Genomic DNA, 12,980 nt, shown 5'->3' on the forward strand with positions numbered 1-12,980 from the left:
TATAAATGAAACTTAAAAAAAAAAATCTTAGCCGAGGTTTTCAGAAGGCTGCTAGCCATGGCTGCAAAGCAGAGAGTGCCACCTCCCTCACTAGCTGGATACCCACCCATATCCTAACCAGGAGCTTCCTAACTCCCACTCTGTTGCTTTACAAAATGTGATTTTATTATTATTGTGAAATGTTGTTAACCAGTTTTTCACTGCTTCTGTTTAACCTTGTCATGTCTCTTCCCTATTTTGGAAATATTTATTTTTCTTCCAGCTTTATAGAGATTTAATTGAATTACAACACTGCATAAGTTTAAGGTACACAGCATAATGATGTGACTTATGTACATTATGAAATGATTGTCATAATAAGTTTAGTGAAAACCATCATCATATAAATACAAAAATTTTTTTAATAGAAAAAAATAATTTTCCTTGTGATGAGAACTCTTAGGATTTACTCTGTTAACAGCTCTCACATGTAACATAGAGCAGTGCTCATTATATTTCTCATCTTGTACATTACATCCCTAGTGCTTACATACGTGATAACTGGGAGTTTGCACCTTTCATTGCCTTCCGCTGATACCCCTCCCACCTCTGGGAACCACATATCTAACCTCTTATTCTACAAATTTGTTTTTGAACACCCAGTAACATTTAAATTACAATGACAGTATTAACACCAAAGATTAGAAAAATCAGCAATAACATTTTGAATATGCCCAAATCTTTAACCATACCGACACTAGTTCTTTAAGCCTGATTGAAACAATGTATGATGGAGATGGATACGTTTATCTTTGCGAACAAGGACTGTATCCCAGAATAATTTAATGTGTGCTCAGTGGCTTAGTCGTGGGGACTCTTTGCGACCCTGTGGGCTGTAGCCCGCCAGGCTCCTCTGTCCATGGGATTTCCCAGGCAAGAATACTGCAATGGGTTGCCATTTCCTCCCCCAGGGGACCTTCCCAACTCAGGGTGGGAACTAGTGCCTCCTGCATTGCAGGCAGATTCCTTTATCTCATGGTTTAAGAAAAAAAAAAAAAAAGGTATCTGAATGAAGTCTATTGTAGTAAATTTCCATATGTATATTTCAGTATCCAATGTATACTTTCTATTGTTACAAAACAACACTGATGCTGGAAAAACTTGTACTATAGAGTTCCGCCGTAGTAAAAGTTGTTGAAATAAGAGCTACCCTATTTGTGTGTGTGTCTGTGTTTGTGTGTGTATATATATATATATACACACACACATACTCTTACTGGGAAGAGCTGAAAGTTCTGTTGTGAAGGAAACATTCTTACTATGGCTGCTACTCTCTGATCAAGATTCAGAATCCTAAGGAAATGCTTGTTATCCCCAAAACGTGACAGGAAGACTTCTCAACTCTACCGAAAAGTCAAGAAGCGATTTGCAAAGGTGAAGACAAACCGGAGTCGTAAAGGAAAAACCTTCGGACGTGGAAGTGGTCTATTTGGACCCGGCAGCCCAGGCCAGCTGCAGATTCGGGTGGGGGACCGCAGTCCTCAGTTCGCACCCATCAGCCCCACGTCTGGTCCGGCTCCTCACTCCTGCCGTCGTCCAGTGATTTCCACGGCCGGTGGGATGGGAGGTCCTTGGGAGGCACTTGCTCCGCGGGGCTGCTCGAGGCCTCGAGAGGTTTCAGGAGCGCAGGGTTGGCGCGGAGCCTCGCGGGTACCCCGCAGCAGCGACCTGTTCCCGCCCGCGGGGAGCGGAGGGAGTGGAACTGGGCAGCCGGGGGAAGGAAGCCCCCGGGCGCGAGGCCTCGCTTTCGCGGCTCTGAAAACTTTCCAGCGCGCGTGCCACGGCGACGCGCGGCGGCTGCGCCCGGGGCCCCGGCGGCCCGCGCCTCCCGCGGGGAACTTTTGGGTGTTTCGGTGGCCTGTCACTCTCGCCGGCCGACGCGCCTCCCCCTGGGCTCGCGCGGCCGGAGCGCCCTCCCTCTCGGCGAGGACCTGCCCAGGCGCCGGCGGCTCCCGTGCCCGCTCGGCGCTCGCCCCGCCAGCGCCCCCCGCCGCCCGGCTCCCCCGCGCCTTGCGTTTCAACCTGGCCCGGCCGCGCCCCACACCCTGAGCGCCTCGAGCCCCCGGGCGGCCCCCGGAGCGCGCAGGAGGGGAAAGGAGGAGGGGACCCACCGCCGGGGGGTGTGGGGCGGGGGGGGCTGGCTGCTGGCTCCCGGCCGACTTTTCGCCAATGGTCCAGAGCGACCTGTCCAAGTCGCCTCCCACAGCGGCGGCGGTGGTGGCGCAGGAGATCCAGATGGACCTGCTGGAGAACGCGGCTCCCGCGGGGGCGCTCGGAGCGGCCGCACAGGTAGCGAGAGCGCCGCGCCCTCCCCTTCCTTTGTGAGCCGCCCGGGCGCCGGGGCTCCATCCCGCCCGCCGCCTGCTCTGCTAGGGATCCCTCGCCCGGCCGTCCGCTCCGGCCTGGGTCTTCCCCGCCGCCGCCGCCTCCTTCCCTCGCGCTTTGCCACCCACTTCTCCCTCTCCGGGCGCCGGCGCCCCCAGCTCCTCTCCGCCTTCCCGCTCTCCCCCCCAACCCCGGCTCTTCTCCGGCTTCCATTTTCCTCTGCTTCCCCAAAGCCAGTGGGAAGGGGGCGGGGGAGACCTCCAGGTCCTCAGACGCTGCCCCCCGAGGCCAGCCCTCCTCGCCCCTTCCCGGGAGAGGCGCATGGACAGCCATGAATCAGGCGGGCGGACTGGACCTGCTCAAGATCGTGAGTCGGCGGTGGGGGGTGCGGGGGGGGGTTCTACAACTCTGCTCCGACGCCGACCCTTTTAGACCAGCTCCGAGCCGGGGTGGGAGTAGGGGGCGTGTGATGGGGTGGGAGCGGGCAGGGGGGCGTGGGAGGGGGCGCTCTGCCCCTGCCTCCCCACAAGCAGCTGCGACCCCCCTGGGCACCCGGGCGTTACACCGCTGGGACAGCTCGGCTCCCCTCCTGGCACTGGCCAGGTTTGCCTGGACCCCTCGCTCGCTGCAGAAGAGCGCAGAGTTGGGGACGCGAAAGTTTTTATTTTTCCCTTGGTCTTGAAATGTTAGCCATCTCAGAGAGCTCCGAGGCCACCTTCTGATGAGTATTAGCGGTTTCTGGGGAAATTCCGGGTTGCTGCTCGTTGTGAAATAGGAGATGTCAGTTGTAGGCACTGGGCAGTGATAAGGTGGCTTTTACGTAAGGCTTTGGCAGGTACAGTTTGGATTACAGACACCTCCAGTTCTCAGCGGTAAGGAGTCTCTCAACTTTTCTCTTAACAGGGAAATATTTTAAGACTCCTAACTGGGCTGCTTGGCAAAGAGGTTAGGGTTTCATTTCAAGCATCACTTTGGAGAATGTCTCCGCTTAGTGATGCTGGCTTGTTGATTTCAAACCTCTGCTTGCTAGATTGTAAATTGTGGGAAGATTCTATAGTTTTATACTTATGTCAAATTTCCAAGTACATAATTTGTGTACTTGATATTTGTATATGCTGGAGAGAATGCCTTAGTCTTATTTACTGTAGTAAAGTCGGCAGGAGTGGGCCACAGTAATAAAATGTTTGGCTGCTTAATTGTTTTCATAGGTGATAGAAACTGACTGCTTTAGCGATTTTAATACTGTTAATAATGGTAGTTCCAGTGGCATGGTCATGGAGCTTTGTTGAACTTTCTTTATCACTGGGAATTAAAAGTGCAGATTAAAACACACCATTCATTTTGATTTGAAATGCAGGGAAAAAATGTAGAAACCAATCATCTGTTTAATCAGAAATCCACATCTTTTGTAGAGGAATTCATTCTCTCCTAGAGGTAAAACAGCTAGATTTTAGTCAGCCTTGGGCTGTTAGGCTGCCAGAACCGAGTGGGGACATGTAACTAACAACCTACATTTCCATCTGGCCTCTGCCAATGGGCCTGAATTCTTACCAACACCTGTCACGTTTGTTCTAGGCTCCTGATTTTATCTAGATACTCACTAGGTTAGATGAGAGCAAGAAATGCACTCAGGGACTTCCTTTTTTTTTTTTTTAGGATGAAGGTCTTAAATATTGATGGAGAAAAGGACTTTTAGATCCTCTTTTCTCTTTGATCTTCCTTCAGGGTTGTTTTTTTTTTTTTTTTCCTCTCCAGTTTTTATTCTTATGATAAAAATAGAGTTCCTGAATTCCTGGAGATCAAAGTTAGGGCAAAATAGAAAGCATGACTGCATGCAGATAAGAGACACTAATTTACTTAGTGATTTATGTAGTTAAACGTAAGGCAACAAGTATTTGTGATGTTGCTGCAAACATGGAAGTGATTCAGAAAGGAGAAGACGTACTTTCTACCTTCATAGAATGTACATTCCAGTAGCTGCAAGGGTGATGAATGGATGACTATTGTATGGCATGGGGCTCTAAGAGAAATACTGAATCTTAGATGGTTGCTAAGGAAAAGATCACAGATACTCTATTTGGAGTAATCTGTAAGGACTTCATGGAAGAGGTAGCATTCAAGAAGGGGTTTGAAGTCTGGGTCAGATTTCCGCAGACTATCAGAGAGATGCTTCAGAGCTCTTCAGGGAGCTATTCTGACTGCCAAGTAACAGCAGTTACAAGTCTGATACATTTGTAATCCCTAGTTTGAAAAGCGTGGACAGGTACAGATTAGAGCTTAGTCAAGCAGAAGTCTGACAAGGCAATTGAGGCCGCATCTTGAAGGCTTTGGAACCTGAAATGTAATGAACAACAAAAAGCCTTGGAAGAGGTTGAGGGAAGGAGCAGAGTAACAGCTCATGGAGAAGATTCGCCTGGGAGCATGCTGTATGGGAGCTGGGAGTCTCCGGAGTCCAGAGGCAGAGCTGCTGGAGGGGAGACTGATGTAATGGTTTGGACAAGGAGTAATGAGGTCTAACCTGAAAATAGAGAAAAGATAATAGATAGGACAGGACTACGGATGGACACAGTCCAGAGACCCAGTCCATAGGAATTACAAGTGATTGAATGAGAGAGGCAGGGAGGAATGGATAACAGAGGCAGGTAAGAGGCATAAACATTCAGCTGCATCAGCATCCTTCTCCTTGTTCTCCCTTCCAAAAATGAAAGCATTTTCCCCTAAATTGTGTTCATATCACAGCCATTATCTGAGGGAAACATTGCCTTGTTTATTTGATATCTAATAAATCATGTCATCACAGGGCTGTGAAAACTCGGGAAGGCATCTCTTCCATGTCTCTGGGCAGGCTAGGCCAGCAATAAACCACCTGGGGAAAAAAGACTGTCTCTGGAGCATCCCTCTGTTTTGCAACACTGAGTCACTGTAATTCCCCCAAGAAATGGAGTTTTCGTTTGTGAAATCTCTCTCTCTCAGCAGTCATTGGTCTGAAGAATCCTTTCTCTTTCACCTCTGGGTTATACTGCACGTTCTATATGAACAAAGCAAAAGATCTTTTTTCCTGTCAGAAATCCTGCCAAGGGAGGGGGCACCCTCCTACTCTCTATTCCTAGGAGGTGGTCATAAACAAAATAGATCTATTTCTTACATGAGAAGCAAGTGACAGTCTAACTGCAAATGCTTGAGAGTTTAGATTTAAGCACATCACATCCCTTTTAAGGTAACCTGTTGAACAGTCTCAGTGCAAACTTGGACACAGTCTGCCTCCAAAGTCAAGTTGCTGACCGAACGCTGTCCTTCCAAAACTCCAAATCTGTGCCGTCCACTGCAGTAGCCACTAGTCACATGTGATTTCTGAGCACTTGAGATGTGACTGGTTTGAACTGAGATGTGCTGTACGTGTAAAATACACATTTTAAAAGACATCAAAATATAGATCAAATAAGTAGGCAGGTACATATCAACTAAAAATGCAGATAACTTAAAAATACAAAATACACGTGACATATATATATGTATACATATATTTAGGTATACTTAGAGGAGGAGGGCAGGAGAAGGCAATGGCACCCCACTCCAGTACTCTTGCCTGGAAAATCCCCTGGACGGAGGAGCCTGGTGGGCTATAGTCCATGGGGTCACTAAGAGTCGGACACGACTGAGTGACTTCACTTTCACTTTTCACTTTCATGCATTGGAGAAGGAAATGGCAACCCACTGCAGTGTTCTTGCCTGGAGAATCCCAGGGATGGGGGAGCCCGGTGGGCTGCCGTCTATGGGGTCGCACAGAGTCGGACACGACTGAAGCGACTTAGCAGCAGCAGCGGAGGAGGGCATGGCAACTCACTCCAGTATTCTTGCCTGGGAAATCCCATGGACAGAGGGGCCTGGCCTGCTACACTGCATAGTGTCACAAAGAATAAGACACAACTGAAGCAACTTAGCATGCACACACATATATACCTATGGCTGATTCACACTGTATGGCAAAACCAGCACAACGTTGTAAAGCAATTATCCTCCAATTGTGTGTGTACTCAGTCAATTAGTTATGTCAGACTCTTTTGTGACTCCATGGACTGCAGCCTGCCGAGCTCCTCTGTCCGTGGAATTTTCCAGGTGGGAATACTGGAGCAAGTTGCCCTTTCTTTCTCCAGGGGATCTTCCAGATCCAGGGATGGAACCCATGTCTTCTGCATTGCAGGTGGATTCTTTACCTCTGTGCCATTGGGGAAGCCATCTTCCAATTAAAAATGAATAAAAAAAATAGAGAGAGAGAGATGAAGAAATATCAAGGGTATTATCTCAATGAAAGTCAATTTCTTTCAGAGGTTCAGAGGAGACCTGTATTTTGCAGGAGACCCCTGTTTGATTCTGGGTCTGGAATATCCTCTGGAGAAGGAATAGGCTACCCATTCTAGTGTTCTTGGGCTTCCCTGATGGGTCAGCTGGTAAAGAATCCACCCGCAGTGCGGGAGACCTGAGTTTGATGGTGGGGTTGGGAAGATCCCCTGGAGAAGGGAACAGCTACCCACTCCAGTATTCTGGCCTGGAGAATTCCATGGACTTTACAGTCCACGGGGTCACAAAGAGTTGGACACGATTGAGTGACTAAGCACAGCACAGCACGATGTATCAGAAGTGCAATCACAGGGACACGAAAGTGAAAGTCGCTCAGTCGTGTCTGACTCCTTGCGACCCCATGGACTGCAGCCCACCAGGCTCCTCTGTCCATGGGGATTCTCCAGGCAAGAGTACTGGAGTGGGTTACATTTCCTCTTCCAGGGGATCTTTTGAACCCAAGTCTCCCAGCAGGCGAATTCTTTACCATCTTGACCACTGGATGCCCTTTGATACATTTAGCCAGATCCATTATTACAATTCACTTGCTCTGTTGCCTTTTACCATTTTAATAGAACTACTAGAAAATTCCTATTATGTAGGTGACTTTTATTTCTACTGGACAGCATTAGTCTAAAAGCACAGCACTGGGAATTCTCCAGGGAGTTAAACAGATCTGGATGGAGGCTGGGTGGATGCACACTCAGGGTGAAAGGAACTGAGACCAGGATGTAGCAGAGGAGGAAACGGGTGAAGCAAGAGCAGGATCTCAGCACTTGGGCCTCAAAGAGCTGGTAACCAGGACCTCCAATTGCACCTGGAGATGAACGCACAGTAAGCAGAGGGCCTGTTTGTTTTGCTCCTGGCAACGAAACCCGGCTGGCTCCACCCCATCCGAGTTTGCCAGATGCTTCTCAAGCACATTGTCTAATACAGCCTGGTCAGGGCAACATCCTGAATCCTGCAGCAAGGTGCTTTATGTAAAAAGAGCAGCAGCTTTTCCCCCAGGTCAGTACCACTTTCCACAGACTTTTTGGGGTTCGAGGTTCAGTTCAGCCTTTGCAGCCTCTTCGCATAATGGACTTGGGTCCTGGGCTTCCATGTCTTGCCCCTCTAACCTTGCTTGTCTAACCCTTGCTTCCAGCCTCCGTCACTTGCCTCTCTGATGGGATTTTGTTCTGGCATTGCCTGGGCGAAATTTACAAACCTGCTCATCAGGATTTCTGAGCGCGTTTTAAACCTCAAAACATAATATCTGTCTATCTGAGTGACTGGAGATTTAGTTGGTTTTGTGGTTTTATGTTCCTATTCTATTTTATTTTCCTGTTATGTAAAGAATTAGTTTACCTGTTGCTCTATTTGGTTGCATTGAATTATATAATCTGTTGCCTTAGTCCTTTTAAGAAAAGCTGAGTATGGGATGAATTGGGAGATTGGAATTGACATCTACACAGTATTGATACTATGCATAAAATAGATAGTTAATGAGAACCTACTGTATAGCACAGTAGGTTCAGTGCTCTGTGGTGACCTAAATGGGAAGGAAATCCAAAAATGAGTGACTGTAAGTATACATATAGCTGATTTATTTTGCTGTACAGTAGAAACTAACACAACACCGTAAAGCAATTATACTCAAATAAAAAGAGCGAGAGGCTGAGCAAAATGTGTTAATCCTGTGTGTGTAAAGAATTAGCCCTCCTAGATTTTGTGACTGTGGGGACTTGTCTTGGTCCTGCCAAGAGTTTATGGCACAACATGGACTTTCACAATGACAGGGAGTTCAGATTAATTATGACACCACTTAAGTGACTGGGACTGTCTCAATAGTTCTTTCCAAACATGGCTGGAGGTAAACCGTGAAGAAGGTAAGCTTGGCCCTTGACCATCTCCCGCCCTGACCTTGTCTCCTCTCCCTTCTCTACCTGAAGAGCTCTATTTATTCTGTTTCTTGATTCCTTTCTGCTTTCGTGTAAACCAATGCATATGGAGAACTTGCTCTCTTCCCTTTTCTAGGGAGGAGATATCTCACTGCCTTCTCTCGTAGTAAAGGACCTGATAGCCTCGTTCACCCAAAACTGATGGTAAATGAGGATATTAACTGTCTGAGTCCTCTCCATGGAGTTTTGGTTGCCTTTGCTTCAGACCCTAAGATGAGGAAAGTCCGCATTTGGAAGGGATAAATCGCAGTGAATGCTGATCAAGAGGGCTGGAAACTAATTTCAGGTTATCAGCATTATGCTCACAGGGAGCAGTTCATAGGGAGGAGAACTGTTACCTTATTCATCAACCAGAGAAGCTGACATCTTCAAAACTATTCCCAGGGGCCACTAAGCCAACTTTGTGTGCAAAACTGGGCTAAAGTGTCTAGTTAACTGGTGTCTGCTGTAATTAACTACCGTCTGCTTCCAATCATACAGAGATTAGGTTTCAATGATCTGTGGACATGTGACCATTTGCTGAGTTTAAGATTGCAATCCAACTTTAAAAGTTATTTAGTATCAAAGAAAACAGTCTTTCAGATCAAGATGATCTTAACATAATCTTGGTGAATGGTGGATATCTTTTTAATGTCATTCATATATTTGTGGTAATTTCTTAAATTTTTTCCGGTTTCTGAAATGTTACTTGTCTACTGTTTTAGGAGAGGTAATTTATTTTTAATTTTTGTATTGAGGGTATAGTTGCTTTACAATATTGTGTTAGTTTCTACTGAAGAGCAAAGTGAATCAGCTATATATATACATAGATCACTTCCCACCTCCCCCTATTCCACCCCACTAGGTTGTCACAGAGCACCGAGCTGAGCTTCCTGTGTTATACAGCAACTTCCCACTAGCAATCTATTTTACACAGAGTATATATGGGGGTTTCCCAGGTGGCTCAGTGGTCAAGAATCACCTGCCAAGCAGGAGATGCGGGTTCCATCTCTGGGTTGGGAAGATCCCTTGGAGAAGGAAATGGCAACCCACTCCAGTGTTCTTGCCTGGGAAATCCCATGGACAGACGAGCCTGGCAGGCTGCAGTACAGAGGGTTGCAAAAGAGTCGGACACAATTTAGTGACTAAAACAACAACAGTGTACATATATCAATCCCAATCTCCCAGTTCATCCCTCCTTTGCCCCCCACTGCCATGTCTCTGTTCCTGCCTGCAAATAGATTCGTGTGTACCATTTTCTAGATTCTGTCTATATGTTTAATATATGGTATTTGGTTTTGTCTTTCTAACTTATATCACTGTGTATGACAGACTCTTGACCCACCCACATGCCTACAATTGACCCAGTTTCATTCCTTTTTATGTCTGAATAGTCGTCCCTGGTAGATATGTGCCATATCTTCTTCTTTACCCATTGACCTGCCCATGGACATTTAGGTTGCTTCCATGTTCTGGCTGTTGTAAATTGTGCTGCAATGAACATTGAGGTGCATGTGTCTTTTTTAATAATGGGTCTTTTTCAGGGTATGTTCCTAGTAATGGCACTGCTGGGTCACATGGTAGTTCTATTTTTAATTTTTTAAAGAACCTTCATACTGTTCTCCATAGTGGCTGCATCAACATACATTCCCACCAACAGTGTCGGAGGGTCCCCTTTGCGCCACACCCTCTCCGTTTATTGTTTGTGGACTTTTCATTGATGGCCATTCTGACCAGTGTGAGGGGATACATTATTGTAGTTTTGATCTGCATTTCTGTAATAATGAGTGATGTTGTACACAGTTTTCTTTTTTTCCTATTTGCTGTGGTTGACGTCGCTGGTTTTATTAAGCTATGTGCGTGCTTTGTGGTGTCCGACTCTTTGTGACCCCATGGACTGTAGCCCGCCAGGCTCCTCTGTCCATGGGATTTCCCAGGCAAGAATACTGAAGTGGGTTGCCATTTCCTTCTCCTTATTAAGCTAATATAACTATTAATAAGAGGCAATGAGTGGACATTAGTGACTTTTAGACTGTAGGGATGTATCCTAGAGAGTATTATGGGTTACACTTGGCACTCTTGACAGCCCGGCCATGTTCTCTTCCTTTACATCCTGAAACTCTATTAATCATTTCATATATTTAATAGCAGATGTTTAGATACTTAGTGTTGCTAAAAAAAATTTAGAAACCGCATTGCTCATAAAAGTAGCTGCATTTGAAGTAGCCAGTTAAGAAAACTATACTTCTTTTCCAAGTTTAGGCAGCTACATATTTGAATACTTATTCTTTCTTGTCTTTTACCATTTGGGTGAGGGTTGGCCTTCAGTTTGTTTTTTTTTTTTTTAATTCCTTCATCTGAAACAGTCTGATCCTCACTTTCTAGAATTTTGAATAACTTATATAGATGACATTTTAGTAAGTTAGACTCAATTTTAAATATGTATGGAACTTAATGTAGCTTCATTTGGGAATGATAGTATTAATTTTCACTAACCTTTTTAAAAGCATGTAAAGATGGACTATTAGCTTTGCAAAAGTTGCTTTAATTATTTTCTTCTTGATCCTGGATATTGTTATAGGAAATAACTCATTATTGAAGCATCACTCAACAGTTACATTTTTTTTTAAAAGGAGATTATAAGAGAGAAAGTACTGCTGAAATTAGTAAATAGAAGTGTAATTAAGCATATCTATTTTAACTTTTAGTAAACATATATAATGAATAAGAACTTGCTTTAACACTGTTAAGCAGAAACACTTTGAATAAATCATCCCTCATACATTTAAGTGATTGAAGGAAAAGATATTTTTTCTCAGTACTATCACCAGGGGACTTTCCTGGTGGTCCGGTGGTTAAGACTCCACACTTCTAGTGCAGAGGACATGGGTTCGATCCCTAGCCAGGGAACTAAGGTCTCACATGTCGTATGGCCAAAAAAATAAAAATAAATTATCACCAGTTTGTGTGCAATTTAGTATGCTATCTTTTTTTAAGTGTATCAGCTGTATCTTAGTACAGTTGAAACCTATAATAATCCAACTTGGACACATGGCATTTGTAGCTAAGTACACCTGAAATAATGTTTATGAACAGTGTCCCCAGGGGCCAGGAAAAATTAAAATGACTTTTTAAATGTGTTTCATTTTTTGCAGAGAACAGCAGCCTCCCCTGGGACTGGCTGTCTTAAATATTGTGTGGTTCTCACAGTGCCTGCTGGGCAGTGTCAGCAGCCATGAAAAAAGCTTATACTCCAAAGCAGCTGAATAGTAAAAACATATTTATCATTAAAAATCCAAAATAAATGATAATGGTATGACTTCAAAGCAGCTTTTTCCACCCATGTCCAAACAATGCTGTTGGGACACGAACAGCATTTGGGATGATAGAATATTTTGTTTTTATTCTCAAAGATAATTTATACTCCAAATGAAGCTACATAGTAAATTTAACATAGACCTGCCCTCACCTTCCCTCAAGGAAATATGTTAGGCTTTAAAACTGCTTTCAAGGTAATAAGTATTTTACCACATGGAATAATATAAAAAATTTATTTTTTAATTTTAAGGAGACTTTCAAACTTTCACATTGCTAGGCCTTGGAAGACACTTCTGTGCGAACCTTTCCATAATAGTTGGAAAAGGAAGAACATTGTTGAAAGAATGTTATTTTTCAACAGTTTACTGCATAATGTTTACAAAAGTAAGAAGAATATGCTGTTACGTGAAGAGAACCTTGTATTATGAAAGCCCAGCCTAGATTGTCTTTCCTTTTATGAAGTCGAGAGTTAATTAAATGCCATGGAAACACATTTGTATTATATAAATCCCTTCAGTACTTGGAAGAGAACAAACATATTTAAGGCAAATTTTTGCTTTAAAATTATACCACCCCTCTCACTGATTGCAAATTCATCTAAATTACTCATAACACAAATGTTTGTAAGAGATTTCAGCTTGCCTAAGTGCTATGTATATTATGGTTTATATTTCTATTTTAATGAAAACCATATGAATGTGTAAAATATAACAAAAGTAGCATTTTCAAAACCCGAACATGGTGATTTTAAAAAAGCAAAATTTTGTTAATTCTGATCATCCAATGAAGTCTCTGTGGGCCTTCTAAACACATAATACATTTTAGCCCAATTTTTCTCCACCCTTGTCACCCTAATGTGGGTGTCACATTTTATAATATTATTTTGAGCCCTTATCATGTGCTAGGTCTTACAGTAAATGTTATAAATACATTCCTTCATTTAATACCTAAAACCACCTAGAAGGTAAGTCTTACTATTTTAAGGATGAGAAGACTGAGGTTTAGAGAGGTTAAGAAACTTGCTCAAGGTCTTCAGGATCC

General features: G+C 44.4%; 1 protein-coding gene across 1 annotated transcript in view; it reads left to right on the forward strand.

Moving 5' to 3' along the window:
- The first annotated feature begins 2,208 nt into the window (after window positions 1–2,208).
- Window positions 2,209–12,980, forward strand: part of CACNB2 (calcium voltage-gated channel auxiliary subunit beta 2) — a 416,941-nt gene continuing 406,169 nt past the window's right edge. Inside the window, exon 1 of the mRNA XM_052650516.1 lies at window positions 2,209–2,328. Within this exon, the coding sequence (XP_052506476.1) occupies window positions 2,209–2,328 (120 nt within the window). The remainder of the gene's footprint in view (window positions 2,329–12,980) is intronic.

The sequence above is a fragment of the Budorcas taxicolor genome, chromosome 13 (genome assembly GCF_023091745.1).
Source record: "Budorcas taxicolor isolate Tak-1 chromosome 13, Takin1.1, whole genome shotgun sequence".
NCBI classification, from domain to species: domain Eukaryota; kingdom Metazoa; phylum Chordata; class Mammalia; order Artiodactyla; family Bovidae; genus Budorcas; species Budorcas taxicolor.